The following is a 20,753-nucleotide window of genomic DNA, read 5'->3' on the forward strand; positions in this document are numbered from 1 at the left end:
GGCTTATTAGACATCGCTGTCACGGTTAGTCACCAGTGAGGAGAGGAGGTCTTCAGCACGCGCCGAATCTGAGTGATGTAGATAATCAAGCGAGGTACAGAGGGCTTGATGGCTGATCAAAGCCCAAGGGACCAGCCCGAGGGCTTTGATCAGTCATCAAGCCCGACTGTACCTCGCTTGAGTATGCTTCAGACGATCCCCAACAATTTTTATTTTATTTTGAATTCAATCGCTTTATTCTTTGGGTGATCTCGAGTGTGGACAATGTCGGCCTTTCGTTTGGGATTTCAGAGCAGCCTGAAGTCTAAAGTGCATGTCGTTTTCGGCCCGCTCGTAAGTTTCACACAGAGATTTATCATTACAGCAAAAGGAAAGTCATGTCAGTGGACGAAAAACCTGTTTCCTGAGAAAATTCTCAGGACTACGTGACAAGAGCCAGGCGTGGCTGAAGAGCCAAGGAAGTATTTTCACTTCGACCATACACACTTTGCTCACGCTTCACGCGGTTCTGTTGTGCTGGAGCTAGATTTCCAACTCCAGAAGTTGAGAAACACCGCATCCCCGACCACCACCCCTATCGGTTTCTTGTTCTTATAGCCAGATTACCTTGAAAAGACTGACGATTAGGCATGATCAGAGCTTTGATGGTTTTGTCGTACAATTGCCAATTGCAGCAGGCTTTGATGGTTCTCTCGTACATGTTGCCCCTGACAGCGGGCTTTGATGGTTTTCTCGTACAGCTTGCCCCTGACAGCGGGCTTTGATGGAATATCAAAGCCCTCCCTCCGAGGCTGCTGATTGGTCGTAACCTAGCAAAGGGCACGTGGGTCGTTTGAAGGCATGTTTCGGTAGGAGTAGTTGTGTCGGTGTGCGGTGAGTTGAAAGTTGTCGCACCTGTGCCTGTGCTGCCTGGTAGGGTTCCGGGGTGCACTGTCGTGCTGGTAGCCGACATCGGCGATGCGAGATCGCTGACTGGGTCGCTTGGGTGTGAGCTGGGGTGCAGGTCTGCTTGCAGCGTGGTGTCCACGCCGCCAGAAGCCGTTTTGGATACGGCGCTTGCGTGATTCAAACTTTGGGTCGCTTTCGGCGTGGAGTCGGTACGGTGAGAGCTAGCTCCCCCATTCCGCTCTGTGCTGCTGCTTTCTGTGGGGCGTGTGGACATGGTGGAAGTGTGTGCATTGCAATGTGCCTGGTGGACAAAAATGCAAAACATCGTTGCTTCGCTTGGTTTACAGTACGACACCTTTGCCTTGCGATGACTGTCGGCTTTCCAGAAATGTTAACCATCGAAGGGTTCAGAATTGCAATCTGTTGGTATTTCAGGCCGAGAGAGCCAGAGAGAGAGAGCGACAGAACACCAGCAAAAATGAGTGAAAAAGTCATGAAATTTCTTTTTATGTGGCGTGGTGTCTGGCACTAATTCTCTTTATTCCCGTAGCTATGCAGAAGACGTTACTTCAGTAACGTCTGGCGCTAGCCAGGGTCCACACAGCTTTAATTTGGTGTTTGTTTGTGTGTTTGTTTGTGTCACACCTGGCGCTATCCGTATCTGACGGCAAAAAAGCATAGGATGTTATACATTTTTCAATTCTCCTTTTTTTAAGGCATATCCTGGGATTCGAACCTGCGCTATCGCCCTACATGCATTCCCCCATACACTTCGCATTCATACCCATTCTTCCCAGTTGCTTTACGTTATTATCTTGCATTTGAAAGCCCTATTTGAATATTGCGGGCAGCTGTATGTGGCCAGCTGTGTTTGATGGTACGGTTCGGTACGGGAGACGGTGTCGTATTACCCTCGATCGAACCTGTCCCGTACCTATCCCCTACCGTACCGTGCCATCAAAGACGGCTGGCCACAATGCATATTCAAATAGGGCTTTCAAATGCAAGATCACAATGTGAAACAACTTGGAAGAATTAGTATGTATGCGAAGTGTCTCGGGGGATGCATGCAGGGCGCGCGATAGTGCGGGTTCGAATCCCAGGTTATGTCTAAAAAAAGGATTTTTTTAAAGAAATTATAACATCCCTATGCTTTTTTTTGTCTAGGTCATCAAGGCAAAAAAGCATAGCGTAGGGCCCTGAGCTTCCAAGCTCTCTCATAGTTAACTAGTGTTGCAGTGCACTTCAAGAAGTTGAGACATTTTATATTGAACAATTAACCTTTTGTGTATTGTTATGAACCCTGCAAGATTCTCTAAATTGTCAGGATCGTACGACCACACGGCACGAGGACAACTCTTTTCCTTTACACAGTATATTTCACTTCATCTGATAATTAACAATGAACACTAATAACACCAGCTATTTATAGCATGCAAAAACAGCGTACATGCAAAACATAAGCAGATAAAACTGGACATAACAGCGTATACAGCAAAACGCACACAACGCATATAGCGTATGCCATGCAGCAACATCAGCGGTACGGCGGAGTCGAAATACAACATTTCAACGAATACAATGCCATAAGCCGAAGGCCTTTCCCAATTGAGAACTGGTGGTTTACAACATTCTCCCCACCAAAGGGCTTCTCACCGCCGTACAACAATGCACACAAGTCAAAAACGATCCGGGGCTCTGACTACGCGCCCAGAACGCGTTATCTCCTGCTGCCGTGGTGGTGGTAACGGTGCTGACGGTTCATACGCTGGCTGCTGAGGGACGATAGCAGGTTGAGCGGTATCTGCAAGCCTAGGAGCCACGTCCTGTGACGATACTTCTAACGGCACTAACCTTTGGATCGGCCTCAACAGGGTACTGGTACTCAACTTAACCTTGGCAACACGACGCTTACCATCTCGACCAGGGAATAACTCGATGATCCGTCCCAAACGCCAGAACTGTTTGCGCTTGGTATCATCGAGAACAAAGACAACATCACCCACAGCTAAAGGGCGCGACATGGTCTGTTGGTGTTTGTTCAGCTGACTTAGGTACTCCACCTCCCAACGATTCTTGACATGCTCCAGTGTCCGACTGAGGTAACGCAATCTCGATGACATCTGCGCAGCGTCCAGGGTACCTGCTGGCTTCTCTGACGACATCCAGATGTCACCCATCATCATTGCAGGGGTTACTGGTGGCTCATCCAGGCTATCAGACACATAAGTTAGCGGACGACTATTCACCACTGCTTCAACCTCATACAAGAGGGTCTCAAGCTCCTGGACCTTCAGAAACGCTGTTCCCATTACCTTTTTCAAGGCACTCTTCACTGTACCAACCATTCGCTCATAGAAGCCTCCATGCCATGGTGCAGCTGGAGGATTGAACATCCATGGCACGCCCAGTTTGTCAGATGCCGCCTTGAACGTTGTAGCGTTGTCAGACCTGATCCGAGACGGCAAACTACGTCTCGCGACAAACTTCCGAAATGCCATCAAGAATGACTCGGTACTTAAACTATCGACCACCTCCAAGTGAACTGCTCTGGTGGTGGCACACACAAACAATGCTATCCATACCTTCGGAGATGACTCACCACGGCGCACGTACAACGGACCAGCATAGTCGATGCCGGTAGTTGCGAACGGCCTCTCGTGAACAACTCGGTCTTCCGGCAGCGGCGGGCAGACTTCTGAGGCAGCCTTAGCCTTGTAGCGGCGGCATGTAACACATCGCTGAGTAATGTTGCGTAGCGCCCGTCGACCACCGATAATCCAGAATTTCTGACGGATGAACGACAAGACTCCTTCTACACCTTGGTGCATCCTTTCAACATGCATTTTCTCCAACAGTAACTCGGTCAGATGATGTTTGCCTAACAGGACTTGGTGCTTGGCTCCATACGCCAACTCGCTGTGCTGAAGTCGTCCCCCGGCTCTGAGCACTCCATGCTCATCCAGAAACGGTGCAAGCTGATACACCTTCGACCCAGGCTTCACTGGTTGACCTTGCTTGATCAGCTCAAGATCCTCAGCGAAACATGCGGCTTGAACGATGCGGTACAATACGTTGTCTGCTGCAAAATAGAGTTCAGCACGAGGCTCAGTGTGCTTCCACTGCAACATCCGAGTCACCATGCCCTGTGCCCTCAACCATTTACTGAATCGGAGCCACCATTCCTTATCAGATTCTCGACTACAGGTGGTGGCTGACACTCGTACTTCTACACTGGACTCATCTGTAGCTGCGGTTGAGGATGCGGTGGGCCAGTCATTGGGCTCCGTGATCCAGGTTGGTCCGCCCCTCCAGAACGGACTACGGATCTGCTGTGCACTACTCCCACGCGACGGTAAATCTGCTGGGTTGTGAAGGCCCGGGCAATGGTTCCACACAATGCCGACCTTCTTCGATATCTCTTGGACTTGACTGACGCGGTTAGCCACAAATGTTTTCCATTTGTACGATGGATTACTGATCCAATGAACGGTAGTGAGACTGTCAGTCCAGCCATAGACTTGCGTGACGGTCACACGCAGCTCCTTCACCACAAACTCAGCGTAGCGAGCCGCTAGACATACTGCTTGTAACTCAAGGCGGGCTAACGTGGGTGGAGACACGGGTACCACTTTGGCCTTGGCAAATACCAAGTGCAACTGTCCATTGACGACTGCATACAAACAACATCCAAACGCTTTGTCACTGGCATCGGCGAAGGCATGAAGCGCAATAGGCGTGTCAAGATTGCAGCAAATCCAACGTGGTATGTCAATGCTCACCACTTCGGCCAACTCTCCCCACCATTGCGCGCATGCGGCTGCGATGCCATCAGGCAACTTATCATCCCAGTCGCCTCCGACTTTCCAGGCTTGCTGTAGCAGTATCTTTCCGGGCACAACTGCCGGTGCTGCTAGACCTAGCGGATCAAACACTGACGCAACACACTTGAGGAGGGATCGCCGGGTCCAAACAGACGGCCTATCAGACTCGCCTAGCGCTGCTATGCTGAGCAAGTCATCACTGGTTTTCCATTTCAGACCGAGAACTTTATCTCCGGCCTCTGGATCGCACGGGATTTCGTTGCCTCGCCACTTGCGTAACTCCATGCCAGCATCCGTAAGCACACGCACGCTGAACTCTTGCATCTCCTTAGCTTCCGAGGCATTTGAGACACTAGAGACCAAATCGTCAACGTAGAAACTCGTGAGCAAGAGATCAATACGATCTCGCTCTTTGGGTGCAGACAACGCCCGTAGCTCCTTCAAGTGATGCTGAATCACCGCAGTAAGCATGTATGGCGAGCAGTTTACGCCAAATGGCAGTTTCGTTAGCCTCCAGGTTAACAGTTCATTGCTGTCGCTTCGACCGGGCCACAAGAAACGCAGGTACGGACGGTCTTCGGGATTAACCGCGACCATGAAGAAAGCCTTGCGGATGTCCGCTTGCAGCGCGCTCTTATATTCACGGAACCGTAATAGCATACCTGCGAGACTCGGCAATAGCGATGGTCCAGGGTCAACCATGTCGTTCAACGACTTGCCATCTGGCGCCGTCGCCGAGGCATTGAACACCACTCTTAACTTCGTGGTTGCAGCGTGCTCGCGGAACACACCATGATGCGGTACATAGTACCCGGCATCGCTCTCACATGGCTCCAGCTCAATTGCTCCAAGCTCGCGGTACTCCCTGATCAGCACATCATCATAGAGCGCACGCTTCCCATTCCTCTTCAGCTTTTCAAGAAGCCGCGTTGCGATGACTCTAGCTTGAGCAAAGTTATCCGTTGGCCGACGCTCATTTCGCCACAAGAGACCCACTTGGTACCCGCTGCCCTGGCGACATAGCGGGAAAGATGGCAGGTGCTGATGTTGTTCTGGAGGTTCATCCAACTGCCATAGTTTGTCGATGTGGGCTGTGACACATGACACGGTCACCGGCTGACTGTTTCGACTTGGTGCAGACGCTGGACCAGATAATACATTACCTATCTCTGTGTTCCACACCGTCTCACCATTAACTTCCTTCTTGCTGTGCAGTACCGCGTTGATATAGTCTGCACCAATCAGCATATGTATTTCGTCTGATGTCCCTTGTTGAGGCTTGTCACTCAGCTCTACTCCCCAACTGTGCCACTGCGCAATGGTCTGCGGACTTGCGCACTTCAGGTCCAGCTCAAGCGTTGGTTTCACGAACGCGCGTACCCGAATGCTAGCGGAGCTACCCTGGATCGTGATGGCGTACTTATCCATGCGCTGTTGGGTTGGTTCCGCGCCGAACGGCTTCACCTCTACATTTTCAACCCCAACGTGTTCTGCATCGATTGCTGACACCAACGCTGCAGTCACGAATGACGCCTCAGCACCCGAGTCCAGGAACACGCGAACCTTCGCGTTTCGAGTTCTTCCCTCAACTCGTGCCACTCCGGTCATCAGCCGCACACTTGGCGAGTGTAGACAGCACGACCCAACATTCTTCTCCGTAACTATCTCAGTCGGTTTCTCCCGGCTGTAACCTGCTCTATCCAACACATCATGTATTAGCAGGTGGTGTTTCCTCTGGCATTTCGTGCATCTCGAGCCTGACCGACATTCTCTGGCCATATGGCCATACTTAAGGCAGTTCCAGCAGAGTCTCTCTCGCTGCAGAAAACCCTTTCTCCCTTCCTGTGGCAGCGACTTTAGCTGCTTCTCTGCATCTGCGACCGATATCGCCATGCACTGTGCCGACGCCGTGGGCCTTGGCACGGATCGTTCTACTGGCTTCCTGGCAGTATCACCCTGTCGTCCGTGCGCGACCTGGTAAGACGCGCCGTGCTCCTGTACCTGGCGCAGTGACATCCCGTAGCACTGCCGTTCGACCAGGTACGTCTTCATCTCAGGTCTGCATTGCTCCAAGATTACCTGCTTTGCCATTGCTTGCAGCACCGGGGACATTTTTCCTATATCGGCGCTATACTTGGTGTCCACCTCGCCATCTTCTGTCATAGGAGTGTGGCCCACACCTCTACCTCTCGGCAAACACGGACAACGTATTGATGAAACGACTCATCTGACCGCTGCTTGCCTGTCAGCAATGTCTTCCACGCTTTATCCGGAGTCTTTCCGAGCGAGGCAAGCAACTCTCGTTTTGCTTCCTCGTAATTATTGCATCCAATACATATCCTCTCCGCTTTGCTACCCGCTAGCGCAATGCGCAGTCGCAGCAGCCATTCGCTTTCTTCGAACTCGTTCTTGGAACAGATGTCCTCGAACAGGTCAAGATAACGCTCCAATGGCTGCGTTCCATCATATGAGGGGATTTTCATCACCGGTTGACGCCCACCGCTGTGACTGGGAGATTCCTCTGTACCTCCCATCGTGGCTTTACCCTCACCCTCCTGCGCATTGGCGATGCGCTCGTTAATCTCCTTTAGTGTTTTGGCAAACTCGGTGCGGAGCGCCTCCTCTCGCCGTCTGGCACTGCGCTCCTCACGCTCCGCGTACTGTTGGAGCCTCTGCTCCACATGTACCTTCAACAACTCGCCTTCTAATCCTAACCGCTCTCCATTGTCGATAAAGCTGGCTTCCAAATTGTTCCATAGTTCCTCTGCCATGCTCGCTCCTATCCTGGCGTGGTCGCCAAATGTTATGAACCTTGCAAGATTCTCTAAATTGTCAGGATCGTACGACCACACGGCACGAGGACAACTCTTTTCCTTTACACAGTATATTTCACTTCATCTGATAATTAACAATGAACACTAATAACACCAGCTATTTATAGCATGCAAAAACAGCGTACATGCAAAACATAAGCAGATAAAACTGGACATAACAGCGTATACAGCAAAACGCACACAACGCATATAGCGTATGCCATGCAGCAACATCAGCGGTACGGCGGAGTCGAAATACAACATTTCAACGAATACAATGCCATAAGCGCGAAGGCCTTTCCCAATTGAGAACTGGTGGTTTACAACATGTGGGCCAGTGCATGCGAAAACGTGTCTTCGGTGGAAACCGATTTCTTTCAGAATTTTGAGAAAATCGATCGGAAAGAAGAGCAAACATTTGTTTAGCTTGATCGCTGATCTTGTCGACATTCCAGCTCGATCTCAAGAGAAGCGACAAGCGATCGACTTTCATCAATCATCATGGACGTGGCGGCACAGCAGGAGTTGGAAGAAGCACTTGAGGAAGGGCCTGTGAGTAGTCACACTCGAGGTAGAAGCCGAGCAGCACGTCGGTCCGGCTGTACCGCCCGCGTGATTATCGGCGCCTCCGAAGAGATCGGCAAAGTTCTCGAGGCGGAAGACGACAGTTTCTTTGGCGAGTCGGAGGAGTCGGCAACTAGCAGCTGCACTCGCTCACTGTCTGGTAGTGAGTCTGATGAGCCTCCTGCTAAGCGCCCGCGCGTGGAAGACTCCTGGGTTGAGCTTGAAGGTGAGTCGAGTGCCGAGGAATCAGGTGGAGACACTGATTCAGCAAGCGACGATGAAGACGATGAACAAGACGCGCTTCAGAGCGTTGCCGCTGTGGACTCTCTGATTCTTCAAGGCTGTGGCTGCGTGCAGAGCAACCACTATAGCAGCTTCACTTCGAACTCAATCCTTCACTACCAAGACCAAGTCTCGGCAATGAAATCCAAAGAGCTAGACATTTTTTTGATTGGTGTGCTGGCTGCGCGCTGCACACGCGACGACCCTGTCGTACATAATCAGTCGACAGCTTCTGCAGCTTCCGCAGCAGATCCGGAGCGTACGCGCATCACATTTGGTTATACTGTGATGGGCCACATTGTGTGTCGTACCGCGTTCATGAAGCTGCATATGGTTGGCAGAACGCGTTTGCGTCGTCTGCAACTGGATGTGGAGAATGGTAGCTGTCACCCAGGTGCTCACGGAAACGTTGGCAATGTGCCTTGGAACAAATTTCCAGCAGAAGTGGGAGACAGAGCACAGCAGTTCATCTTGAACTATAGCTTAGTGTTCGGTCTCCCAATGCCTGCAGCCCCAAGAGGAAGAGGTGAGGAAGCTCCCATCTACTTACCTGCATCTGCCACTTACAAGTCCGTACACTCCGAATACGTAAAGCAGTCCGGTGAAGCGCAAACCCGGGGTTACCGTGCATTTTTGTACCTGTGGACGAAAAAGTGCAAGTCCATCAAGTTTATGACGCGGCGGATGGATGTGTGCAACAAGTGTGAGCTGCTCAGGGACGATATTCGTTCTGCTCGTGCAGAGGATGAAAAGATTTCTGCGACGGAAGCGCTCCGTGACCATGTGGTCCTTGCACAAAAAGAGCGCGAGTTCTACACGACAGTGATTGAACAGGCATCCGAATCTCTGGTGGCCAATCCAGCCAACCCTGAATTTACTCATTTGACTTTCGACTTTGCCGAGCAATTCGTCCTGCCTCAGCACGCGAGACAACCAGGGCCGGTCTACTACAAAGTTATGTTCCGTGTGAATGACTTCGGCATCGTCAATGAAGCATCCAAAGAGCAAATTCATCATCTCTACCATGAGGGTCAAACAATGGGAGAAGACAACAAGCTGAATCACAACCCTAACTGTGTGATATCAATGCTACATGCTTACCTTGAGAGCTCCGTTCATGGCCGCAAGCTCCACCTCCACTGTGACAACTGTTGCGGCCAAAACAAAAACAAAACAATGATGGCGTATCTTTGCTGGCGTTTGCTATGCGGACTGGAGGATCAGATTGATATCTCCTTTATGGTGGTCGGCCACACTCGGTGTTCAGTTGATGGAGGATTCGGTCTTGCGAAGCAAAAGTACCGACTAGGTGATATTGACACGATGGAGCAGCTCGTGAGTGTCGTTACGGAATCTGCTTGCTCGAACGTCGCCAGTACGAAAAACTGGGAGTGGAGGGACTGGGATTCCTTTCTTCAGGGTTACTTCAAGCGCCTTGCTGGCATAACACAGTACCAGCATTTCAACATGACCAAAGAACAACCAGGCAAAATCAAGATGAAAAAAACGTCGGCTGCTGAAGAAGGTGACACCATCCAGCTGCTGCGTAATCCCAGTGACACCACAGGCTTCTCAAGCAGCTCTCTTCCTGATGTGCTTCCAGAAGCAGGCTTGTCAGCTCTACGCCGAAAGTACTTGCTGGACAATGTTGCTGGGTTTTGTCATGCGGAGAACAAGGCAGCCTTCACTGATTGTCTTGGGCAAGACTAAAGTCTGCCTCGCAAACCTGTAGCTGTTTTCAGCAACACTGTAGATAATGCATTATAAGGCATATTCCGTGTTGGACAATGCCATAGAAATCATGGTCTCTGTATACTTTCAAATATGATATCCAACTTTATCTTCCACAGAGGTGTTCTTTAGACCCCTGTGATTGATTTTCAAGGGAAAAAAAATTTTCCTAAATTTTGCTCTTAGACACGGTATTGCATGCACTGGCCCATGTATTTTCTGGCAAGAACTGAGCTGCGGACACAAAATCCTAAATTCATTAATATAAAAATTCATCTTTGTGAGAATCATGGATTAACAGGAAGGACAACATGTTACAAATCATGACTGGCTGTTCACCAACGTAAGCACAACATATACAGCCACACTCTGACTGTATAATTATGATCTGGTTATGTTGGTGGACAGCCAGCCATAACTTGTAACATTTTGTCCTTTTCTTTTAACCCATGATTACTTTGGCTCGACATCCGAGATCATATACTTGTAATTTTAATAATACGGTAACTAGGAGACACAGTTGAGCAAAATCTGATGGTCGGCTCCTGTTATGGTGTTGTTGAAAGGTAAATTTAATATTTTCACTGCATAACTGCATGTTTGCATAACAATGTACTTACTCAGACATTTTCCATAAGCCTTTCGACGCAAACCTGCATAAACCAAAGACACCAGGCAATCTATATGAGAATCAGTTCTTTCTGGCTCTTCTTATTGTATATTTGAAAGATTCATCTCTGCAACGCATGGATGAAGTGCTACAAGCAGCAGACATTTTGAGCAGAACAGCACTCAGTCTGCTTTCTTCACCGACAATGTAATTCTGAATGACTTACGCAAATTATCTTCAGAACTCCATTTGCCATTGCCTGCACAAACTAAAGGAAGCGGACCCTCATATACGTAACCTTTGTCGCATTGGACCCATACTTTGCCCGATGTGAACGTATCACTGCCTGTTGGTTGACTTTTTACCCATTTAACTATGGAATTTGGAATAGCGGGCGGTGATGTGCAATCATTAAATGCTGCAAATATATAAAACACACCACATAGCAGGCTCAGCGGAGGACGTTCAGGTTGGTTGTAACTCTGTCTCTTACATTGAGCACTCTCTGCAGATCGGGGATCAACGGATTTAAAACACATCACATGTACATAGGTGACCTTATTGTGTTGCTATAAGTCAACACAATATCATGGCTGAGTGCGTCCCAGTCTATCCATCACCGTGCTGGACGAATTGCAGCACCAATCCCTTGAACCCAACCTCTGCAGGTCATAACACTCAATGCTCCCTGTGCGGCAGAATGTTGCAGCACTTGGTTGGTTGGTTGGATTTACTTAAAGTCGTACAACAAACAGGCAGATCTGCCTCCTTATATGAAGACGACTTCTGGCAGTAAAACATTAAAAAAAAGAAAGAGAGCCTGAGAGAAAAGAAGAAGCAAAGAAAAGATAAGATCAAGAATGTATAGACTGAGCATACAGCTACCCGGAGATTGAGAATACAGCTAGCCTCGGCATGTCTCAGAACCTCAGGATTACTAGTACTCAAGACAGGGGGGGGGGGGGGGGGGCTGTTCACGCCACAGTAAGACAATACGCGTGCAACACAACCTTGAACTGGAGGGAGGACGTGATGTTACATCGAAAAGCATGCTGAACTCTATTGGGAGCCATCTGTTCTGCCCCAAACATACTTCAACAAGTATACATAATGAGAGGTTGAAATTTATGCTGACTGCATTTTCATCAAGGGGAGGTAAAACCTATCATCAACATTTCACCAGCTTTAGTTTTCGAGGTGCTGAGTTGAATGGTCTTGGTCCCGGGAAGCTACAACACTCCCTTCCTCCTTTATCCCGAAAGGAACTCGCATCTTCCACAGAAACTGGGTGACTGGGCCCTACTAGATGGGAATTTTTATGGAAAATGTCACTAAAGCGCGACTTCGTTCCTATAAAAGCACAGATGGCGGCGAGTGGCCCATATGTTGTAGTGTTTCGGACGCTGAGTTCCATTGGTTTTGGTTCGAGAAGGCCTTGATGCAGCGTTCAACCCCTATTCCCAATCGAACATGGTTGAATAAGAGGTCACGTGCTCTTGGGTCCAAGGTGCAAGACATTTTGCACCTATGTGTATCCACAAAACGGATTCACGCTAAAGTTCACGTGGAGTACCGGAATACAAAATGTTTCTGTTCAGAGAACAAACCTCACCAGCACAAATCACGCGAGCTGTTATCCGTGAATCATCCCTGCTCAATCCCCTATTAATATTACCGGTACTCAGGAACACTCCATTGCGGAAGTATACTCCCCTTAGACCATTCAGGTAAACACTGACCCCAAGATAGTATGGATTTAAAGTTGGAAGATTGCCAATGGCAAGTGGATAATTTTGGATCATATCATACACACAGCGTTCCACCAATTTTTGGCCGTCAATGCCATCGTCAAGTGTAGGAATCACCATACCAGCATCCTTGCACATTCCCGGGGCTTGTGGCAGAAACACGGGTTCAAAATGGTATCCTAGTGGGATATGTAAGGATGCAAGTGGGCAACGAGCAGTACTTGGATACATGCCTGTTGGGAAGGAGGAGCAGACACACCAGCAGACAGTAAAAAAGTCATATCGAAGAAAATATTGTGAATGCATTTACTTCACGTATACAAAAAGAACATTACTGTTGCGGAACCACAAGTTCTCAAGAGTGAAAGGCCTTCTCGCTTGTGACATTGTGTTCGTTTCAATGCAGTTGTATCCCGACTCTGCCGTACCGCTGATGTTTACGACGTGGTATGCGCTACAGGCGCTATGTGTGGTTTGCTGTGTGCGCTGTAGTTGTATGTTGTATGTGTATGCTTTTCTCATATACGCTGTCATTTTCAGACTATAACTACCTATGGTTTTAGTGTTCGTTACTCATTATTATTAGTCGATCGAAGTGAAATATACTGTCAAGAGTGAATAGTTGTCCTCGTGCCGTGTGGTCGTTCATTCCTGATACTTAAGAGAACCAGAGGGTTTACAACATTTGGCGACCACGCCAGGATCGAAGCGAGCATGGCACAGGAACTATGGACCATTGAAGAGAGAATTATCGCCAACGGAATTTGTCAAGGATTTGAAGGGGATAGGCTAATGGAGTACGCGGAGAAGAGGCTCCGACAGTGCGAGGTGCGTGAAGAGCGCCGAGCTAGACGGCAAGAGGGTGCCCTCCGCACAGAGTTTAACGGAAAGCTCAAGAAGATGAACGACCGCACCGCCAGCAGTACATATGAGGAAGCAAAGCGAGATTTGCTTGCCTCGCTCGGAAGGACGCCAGACAAGGAGTGGAAGACTTTGCTCACAGAAAAGCAGCGGTCAGAGGAGTATTTGAAGCCAGTGGAAGTAGAAGCGCAAGACGTAGAAGCGCAAGGCGTAGAAGCTAAGGAAATGAGAAGGGCGATACTGGTTAGTGTAGCGGGCCGCAGTCTCTCTCGGAGGCAAATGCACACGGGTCTCAGTGAACACACTGTAACTGGCAATTGAAATGTAACTATAACTGACAATGAAATTAACTCGCAACTAAATTAACTAACTGGCAATTAAAAGAATCATGAGCAGCAGCTTTTATACAAAGGCAGACTCCGTACGCTAATGTACGGGGATACGATAACGTACGGGGATACAGCAACGTACGGGAATATGCTAAGATACGGGGATACAGTAACGTAGGGGGATACGCTACCGTACGGGATATGCTATACACTACACCTCCCCTCTCAAATACAATCACGTCCTCGTGATTAGTAGCGGTTTGGTGGGCGGATCATTGGCGGTTCCGAAGATTGTAGGGGTGAACAGGAGGTGGAACTACAGGAGCAGGAGGTAGCGGCTGAGGGAGCGGCTGAGCAGGGTGTGGCATTAAAGGGTGAATGATTGGAGTGTAAGTGGTCGGAGGCGGAGCAACAGGTGGTAGGCAGACATACTGTTTCAGGCGGTTGATGTGAACAACTTGACGGCGTTTCGTTCGGGGAGCTTCGATGCGGACTGTGAAATTGTCGAGAACAGTGACAACTTGGTGGGCTCCTGTCCGTGGAGAATGGAACTTGGGAGACTGGCCAGCGGGAACAACGGGAGAGTGCAGGAATACCAGATCGCCTATGGCATACTGTGTGGGCGGAGCGTTGCCATCATAGTACCTCTTCTGACGTTGTTGGGCTTTGGCACCCTGGGCTCGGGCAGTGGTGAATGTCTTACGCAGGGAGTCTTGAAGTTGCAGGACATAACGCGGGGCAGTAGTGGGTGGTGTAGCAGGTGGTTGGCCGTACACGAGATCGATGGGCAGAGTTGCTTCTCGGCCAAACATCAGACGAAAGGTGTAAACACTGTGGTGTCATTCACGCTCATGCGGTAAGCTAATAGAGCACGTTGCAGATAGAGGTCCCAATCCTGGTGATCATTGATTGTGGTGGCGAGGATGCGCTCCAGTGTTCTGTTAAACCGCTCGATGAGGCCGTCACTCTGGGGATGGTAGGGCGTCGTTCGAGTTTTGTGAATATCCAGCATTGCACAGATGGACTTGAACAGGTTGGACTCGAACTGGGCACCTTGGTCAGTGTGCAGCCTATGCGGTGCACCATAGCGACAGACGAAGCCATCTACGAAATACCGGGAGACTGTCTCGGCCCGGATGTCTGGGAGCGGAAACGCCTCGTACCACTTCGTGAAATAGTCTCCAACGATGAGGATGTAGCGGTTTTCTCGAGGTGTCACCGGAAGCGGGCCCATAATATCCATTCCGGCTCGTTGTAGAGGAAAGGAAGGCTGCGACGTAACCATTGGCGCCCAAGGTGTTGGGACAGGTGGTTTGCGGCGCTGGCAAACTTCACAGGTGCGAATGAACAGGTCAATATCATCGGACATACCAGGCCAATAGAAGCGCGGTCGGGCCTGGGACGTTGTTCAATTGGTACCCATGTGACCAGCAGTGATGTGACTGTGAAGTAAGGCGAGCACTTCTTGTTGGACGGGGGAATCACCAGCTGCAAGGAGTGCGAACTACCATCTTCCGATTCATACTTGCGGTACAGAATGTCGTTGTCGAGTATCAGGCGGCTGAACTGATGGTAGAGAGCGAGATGGAACCTGCTAGAACCTTGCAGTTCAGGGCTGTGACGATCAGGCCGCTGAGACTGCCGGACCCACGTCATAGCTGCGGTGACATCAGGATCCTGGTTTTGGGCATCACGGACCCGCGTTAGCGATGTAGGAGGCAGCGAAGCATCAGTACTAATGGCAGCATTTGTCAGGGCAGGTTCGGCGGGCGGTGAAGGAGGTTTGCGAGAGAGACCATCCGCATTAGCATGAGCCTTACCAGGGCGATGGATAATGCGGTAATCAAACATAGCCAAGCGTTCAATCCAGCGAGCAAGCAAGCCATCTGTGCCAGTGAAGTTGTGCAGCCAGACTAAAGCCTTGTGATCAGTGCGTAGTGTGAAGTGTGCGCCAGCAAGATAATGACGGAAATATTCACAGAATGTGACAACAGCTAGAAGTTCCTTCCTAGTAGCACTATAGCGGCGTTGGCTATGTGAAAGGCTCTTACTAGCGTAAGCTACAACATGCTCTGTGCCATTTGAATCTTTCTGAGAGAGCACAGCGCCCATAGCAAAGTCACTAGCATCTGTGTCGAGGATGAACGTGTGATTCGGAATGGGGTATGCAAGAACTGGGCGGGTAAGAAGTGCATGTTTTAGCGTATTGAAAGCTTGAGATGAAGCATCTGACCAAGCAAAGGTGGCTTTGGATTCTGTGACGAAATGCAGTGGCTGGGCAAGCATTGAAAACTTTGGAATAAATCGGTGGTAATAAGACGCAAAGCCAAGAAATGTCTTAACTGCTGTCTTACTTGTGGGTTGACGCCAGGTGCGGACAGATTCCAGTTTACCAGGGTTAAGACGAATGCCGTCGTGGGCGAAGTGAAAGCCCAGGTAGACGACAGACGGTTGTAGTAGGTTGCATTTCGATGGCTTGATCTTCAGACCAGCTTTGCGGAGACACAGGAACACAGCGCGGAGGTTGGTGAGATGCTCTTGGAACGTCTTGGAGAACACAATGATATCGTCTAGATATACGAGGCAGATTGCTGGGATGAGGACACGAAGCACTGTAGACATCAGGCGCTGAAACGTGCCAGGTGCGTTGCACAATCCAAAAGGCATAACATTCAACGGAAATAAGCCGAACGGAGTGGTAAAGGCAGACGTTACCTTGGCAGATTCAGTGAGCTCTACCTGCCAGTAACCGGATGCCAAATCTAGTGTCAAGAAGTACTTACAGCATTGCATGGCGTCAATAGCATCGTCGACGCGGGGTAACGGGAAGGCATCACGCTTAGTGCGCTGGTTGAGTTTGCGGTAATCGACATAGAGGCGGATACTATCATCCGGTTTGCGTACGACGACTATTGGAGCAGCCCATGGACTCGCGGAAGGCTCCACTATACCATCATCAATGAGTCGGTCAATATGATCCCGTACCTCAGCTTGACGGTGCACGGGCAGGCGGCGAGGCTGCATCCGAATAGGCTGGTCCGTTGTAGTAGGAATGTCGTGAGTGATGACTTGAGTGCGACCCACGTCAGATGGGCCGGTTGAGATGATGTCGGAAAACTCCTCTAACAGAGCGTGGAGCTGGGATTGTTGATCAGGCGGCAGATTGCTGGTGTTGAACATAGCAGTGACAGACTGAGCGGTAGCAGCAGCAGACGTGTACTCGGCGGGGTAATCAGCAGGAGGTTTTGTGGCCGAAGAGTCGATGGTGCCTGGTGACAGAGAGCCAAGCGGGCAGTTCTCAGGTAGTGTGATGGGGTGCTCATTGGGGTTGATCAGACGGACGGGCACTATGTTATCAGTGATGGTAGCCAGAGTACCGAGGCCGACAATGTGGTGAGTACTGCAGGTAGACTCACAAGGCTCAAACAGCAGGGGGCTATCAGAATAATGGCGGGAAGCAACTTTTGCGGAGCAAATGTAATGAGACATGGCAGGGACGGTCACAGCAGCGGGAAGCGTGCATAAAACGGGAGTAGCGGAGAGCGAAGCGGCATGGACAGGTGACGGGATCACAGTGGGGGAATGCAGGGGAATAACGTGACCAGCAATGGACATGTTGGAAGGGGCGAAATCAAGCGAACACGCTTGGGCAGGCAAAAATTCAACCCCTAGAATGACCTCGGGATGGATGGAGGCAACTAAGAACTCATGCAGGACAGGCGGGGTGGTGGGCGAAACAGAAATGTGCAACTCAGCTTGACCTAAATCGCTACGGACGAGCCATCCACAGAAAGGATGCGTGAGGGGGGTGGAGGGGACAGGGATGGGCGATTACTCAGAGAATCCCACAGCTTCTTGCTCACAATTGACTTGGAAGACCCACTGGCTAACAAAGCATTGGAATCGACTGCGTTCACAGTCACGGGTATTACAGGTAGGCGGCATGCATGGTCGCGTCGGGACAAACTCGACGAAAAGAAGTGTAATGGGGAGAGGTCGGGGAGAAAAGCACGTACATCAGGGAGGCGGTGGCGGTACAGCACAGTGAGCAAAACAGTTAAAATTGTGAGCGTAACCATGGTAACAGGGTGGGCAAGGAGCAAGCCAGCAAGTCATAACAACACAGTGCTTACGTAGGTCCCGGAAGAGCAGGGTGCGGCAGGGCTAGCGTCCGTGGTACTTAGTACTGCCGCCGGTAGTTTCCCACCCGCGCAGGACGACGGGCACGGCATTCTCGGCTGATGTGACCCTGTCGGCCACATGACCAGCAAGTGACAGGTGTGCGGCCTTGCGTCTGCGGGGGCTGTGGTAGTTGATCAGGTTGAGACCAACGAATTGGTCCTGGCAGACTGGCCTCCAACGTAGCCAGACGGTTTAACACAGCTTTCAGTTGGTCTGTCACCGTGTCGAGTGGCTGGGAAACAGCAAAGGCAGGGATCGGCACAGGTTCCGCGGCGGCCAGTTCGGCAACTAGGATTGCCTGGTAATGGAGCGCGGCCTGGAGGGCCCCGTCTGTTGTTTGCGGGTTTAGCTCCCGAACGCGGACCCGCATGCCCCGCAAGTCAAACCCGGAGATAAACTGGTCTTTTGTTAGGCTGTCGAGATCCCCTGCGGCCATCTTGGGGTAAGCTTGCCGGGCCAGGGAGCGAACCGCCTCACGGAAAGTACCCTGTTGTTCGCCTTTGGCCTGGCGACGAGCTTGAAACGTTGCGCGATTGAGGTCGACGCGCTGCGCTGGATCAAACCGAGCTTGCAGCGCCTGGACTAGCTGTTGGTGGCCTCCGTTCCTGGTGGCCGCTGGAAGCGATTGGTAATACAGCTGGGCCTCGCCTTCCAGTGCGAGGCCCAGGAACTGCGTCTGCTGAACGGGGGTCCAGTTGTTTACCGCGGCGACCTGGTAGAAATGCATCAGCCAGGACCCGAAGTTGTCCTCCAGGCGACCCTTGTATTTTTCGGGCTGCACATGGTACGCCGCTCTCGGTGGTTGGGCAGGAGCGGGGCTTCAGCGGGTGCAGCGACGGGTACCACGGCAGGTACATTCGGCTGAGCCATCGAATCGGAGAAACGTGTAAAGTAACAAAGTTAGGTATAGAATGAAACAAAATGAATTTACCGCTCCCACCAATTTTGTAGCGGGCCGCAGTCTCTCTCGGAGGCAAATGCACATGGGTCGCAGTGAACACACTGTAGCTGGCAATTGAAATGTAACTATAACTGACAATGAAATTAACTCGCAACTAAATTAACTAACTGGCAATTAAAAGAATCGTGAGCAGCAGCTTTTATGCAAAGGCAGACTCCGTACGCTAATGTACGGGGATACGATAACGTACGGGGATATAGCAACGTACGGGAATATGCTAAGATACGGGGATACAGTAACGTACGGGGATACGCTACCGTACGGGACATGCTATACGCTACAGTTAGCACGGAAGGAGTGAGCGGAGTGACTGTGTGCAACACGGAGATCGGATGTATGTTATCTGGTCCAGCGTCTGCCCCACGAGGCAGTTGCCCAGTGACCATGTCCTGTGTGACAGCCCCGATCTGCAAGCTAGGTGAAATTATCGGTTGTGTGCTGTCTGGTCCAGCGTCCGCCCCACGTTGAAGTGGACCGGTGACCGTTTCGTGTGTGATATCCCACAGGGGCAAGCTTCGCGAAATCGAGTTGGCCGAAGTGGTGAGCAGTAGTAATATTCCACCTTCCCCACCCCCACAACAGCGGATGACTCGTTCTGGGCGTTTAGTCAGAGCCCCGGTCGCTTTTCACTTGTGAGTTGTTGTACGGCGGTGAGAAGCCCTCTGGTGGGGAGAATGTTGCGAAATCACAAATTTCAAGAGTGAAAGGCCTTCTCGCTTGTCACATTGTGTTCGTTTCAATGCAGTTGTATCCCGACACCGCCGTACCGCTGATGTTTACGACGTGGTGTACGCTACAGGCGCTATGTGCGGTTTGCTGTGTGCGCTGTATTTGTATGTTGTATGTGTATGCTTTTCTCATATACACTGTCATTTTCATGCTACAACTACCTGGTGGTTTTAGTGTTAGTTATTCATTAATTTGTCGATCGAAGTCAACATACTGTTGAGAATAAATAGTTGTCATCGTGCCTTGTGGTCGTTCGTTCCTGATACTTAAACTATCGTCTTCTCTGTAGGAAAGTGGCCGTCATCGGTCTCATCAAGATTAAAGCCAGTTTTATCCAATTTGAAGGTCAAGGTCTGGATCAAGATCTGGGGCTGGTACGGTGCATAGAGTGTCATATGGCATTTTAGGATCTGGGTTCAAACTAGGAATGCCACACACCACCTTACTGCTGGCGTATCAAAAATAATTTCGCATTGCTTAGACTATGTTTGTACTTTGCAATGGTCGACTACTTAGAATAGTTGTAATCTCTGAGAGAGTGAGCAATACAGCTCATTGCTTTTACTTACGAGAGCAACTTGTACCATTGTAATAGTAAGGCATTCTACATTCACATTGTCCCGTCGAATTACAGAATTCTTCTTGTTTGCACTCGACCGATGAACAAGGAGCATATTCTGAAATCGTAGGACATAATTATGAAAGAAGCAATGTCCAATGTAGATCAAAGAAAATAACTGAGATCCTATGACTCGGATATAATTATTATATCATAACCAATACAGTGAAATTAATAGATGGCTTGTGACATCAACTGCTTAAGTGCACCAACAAACTACTTGTATTTGCAATTTTAGTGTAGTAATATAGGACATAGGTGGTGTTTGGCAGGGGAAATGATCAGGGGTACTTTTCTTGTTAGAGTCAGTAGTACAAGTTGTCCTAGAACCTTGGCAGTAACACTTTGGCGGTGTCGGGGGAGGGGGGGGGGGCAACTTTCCTGTTCAGTTGTGAGTTTCGGTTTATTTGGGAAAGTGGAGTGGGAAATCAAACAATGCCCATTTTAAAAACGCCAAGGCCTTCAAGAGAATTATTTTTTTCTCGCGGGAATCGTAGCCTCCATGGCGCCGCACCTGCGAGCTTGTTTTCTGTTGATTTCGCCTATTTCCGAATAGTGAATATTCCAATGAAATTTGCTCCTTAGAGCCCTTCTAGTCTCCCCAGGAGACCT

General features: G+C 50.0%; 1 protein-coding gene across 1 annotated transcript in view; it reads right to left on the reverse strand.

Annotated features, from left to right (window-relative positions):
- The window catches only part of LOC135825815 (uncharacterized), a gene marked incomplete at its 3' end in the record, with an annotated part of 182,048 nt that overhangs the window by 16,098 nt on the left and 145,197 nt on the right, over positions 1 to 20,753 (reverse strand). Inside the window, 4 exon segments of the mRNA XM_065338440.1 lie at positions 10,723 to 10,755; positions 10,939 to 11,130; positions 12,325 to 12,693; positions 20,092 to 20,199. Coding sequence (XP_065194512.1) covers positions 10,723 to 10,755; positions 10,939 to 11,130; positions 12,325 to 12,693; positions 20,092 to 20,199 — 702 coding nt within the window.

The sequence above is a fragment of the Sycon ciliatum genome, chromosome 10 (assembly GCF_964019385.1).
Source record: "Sycon ciliatum chromosome 10, ocSycCili1.1, whole genome shotgun sequence".
NCBI classification, from domain to species: Eukaryota; Metazoa; Porifera; class Calcarea; order Leucosolenida; family Sycettidae; genus Sycon; species Sycon ciliatum.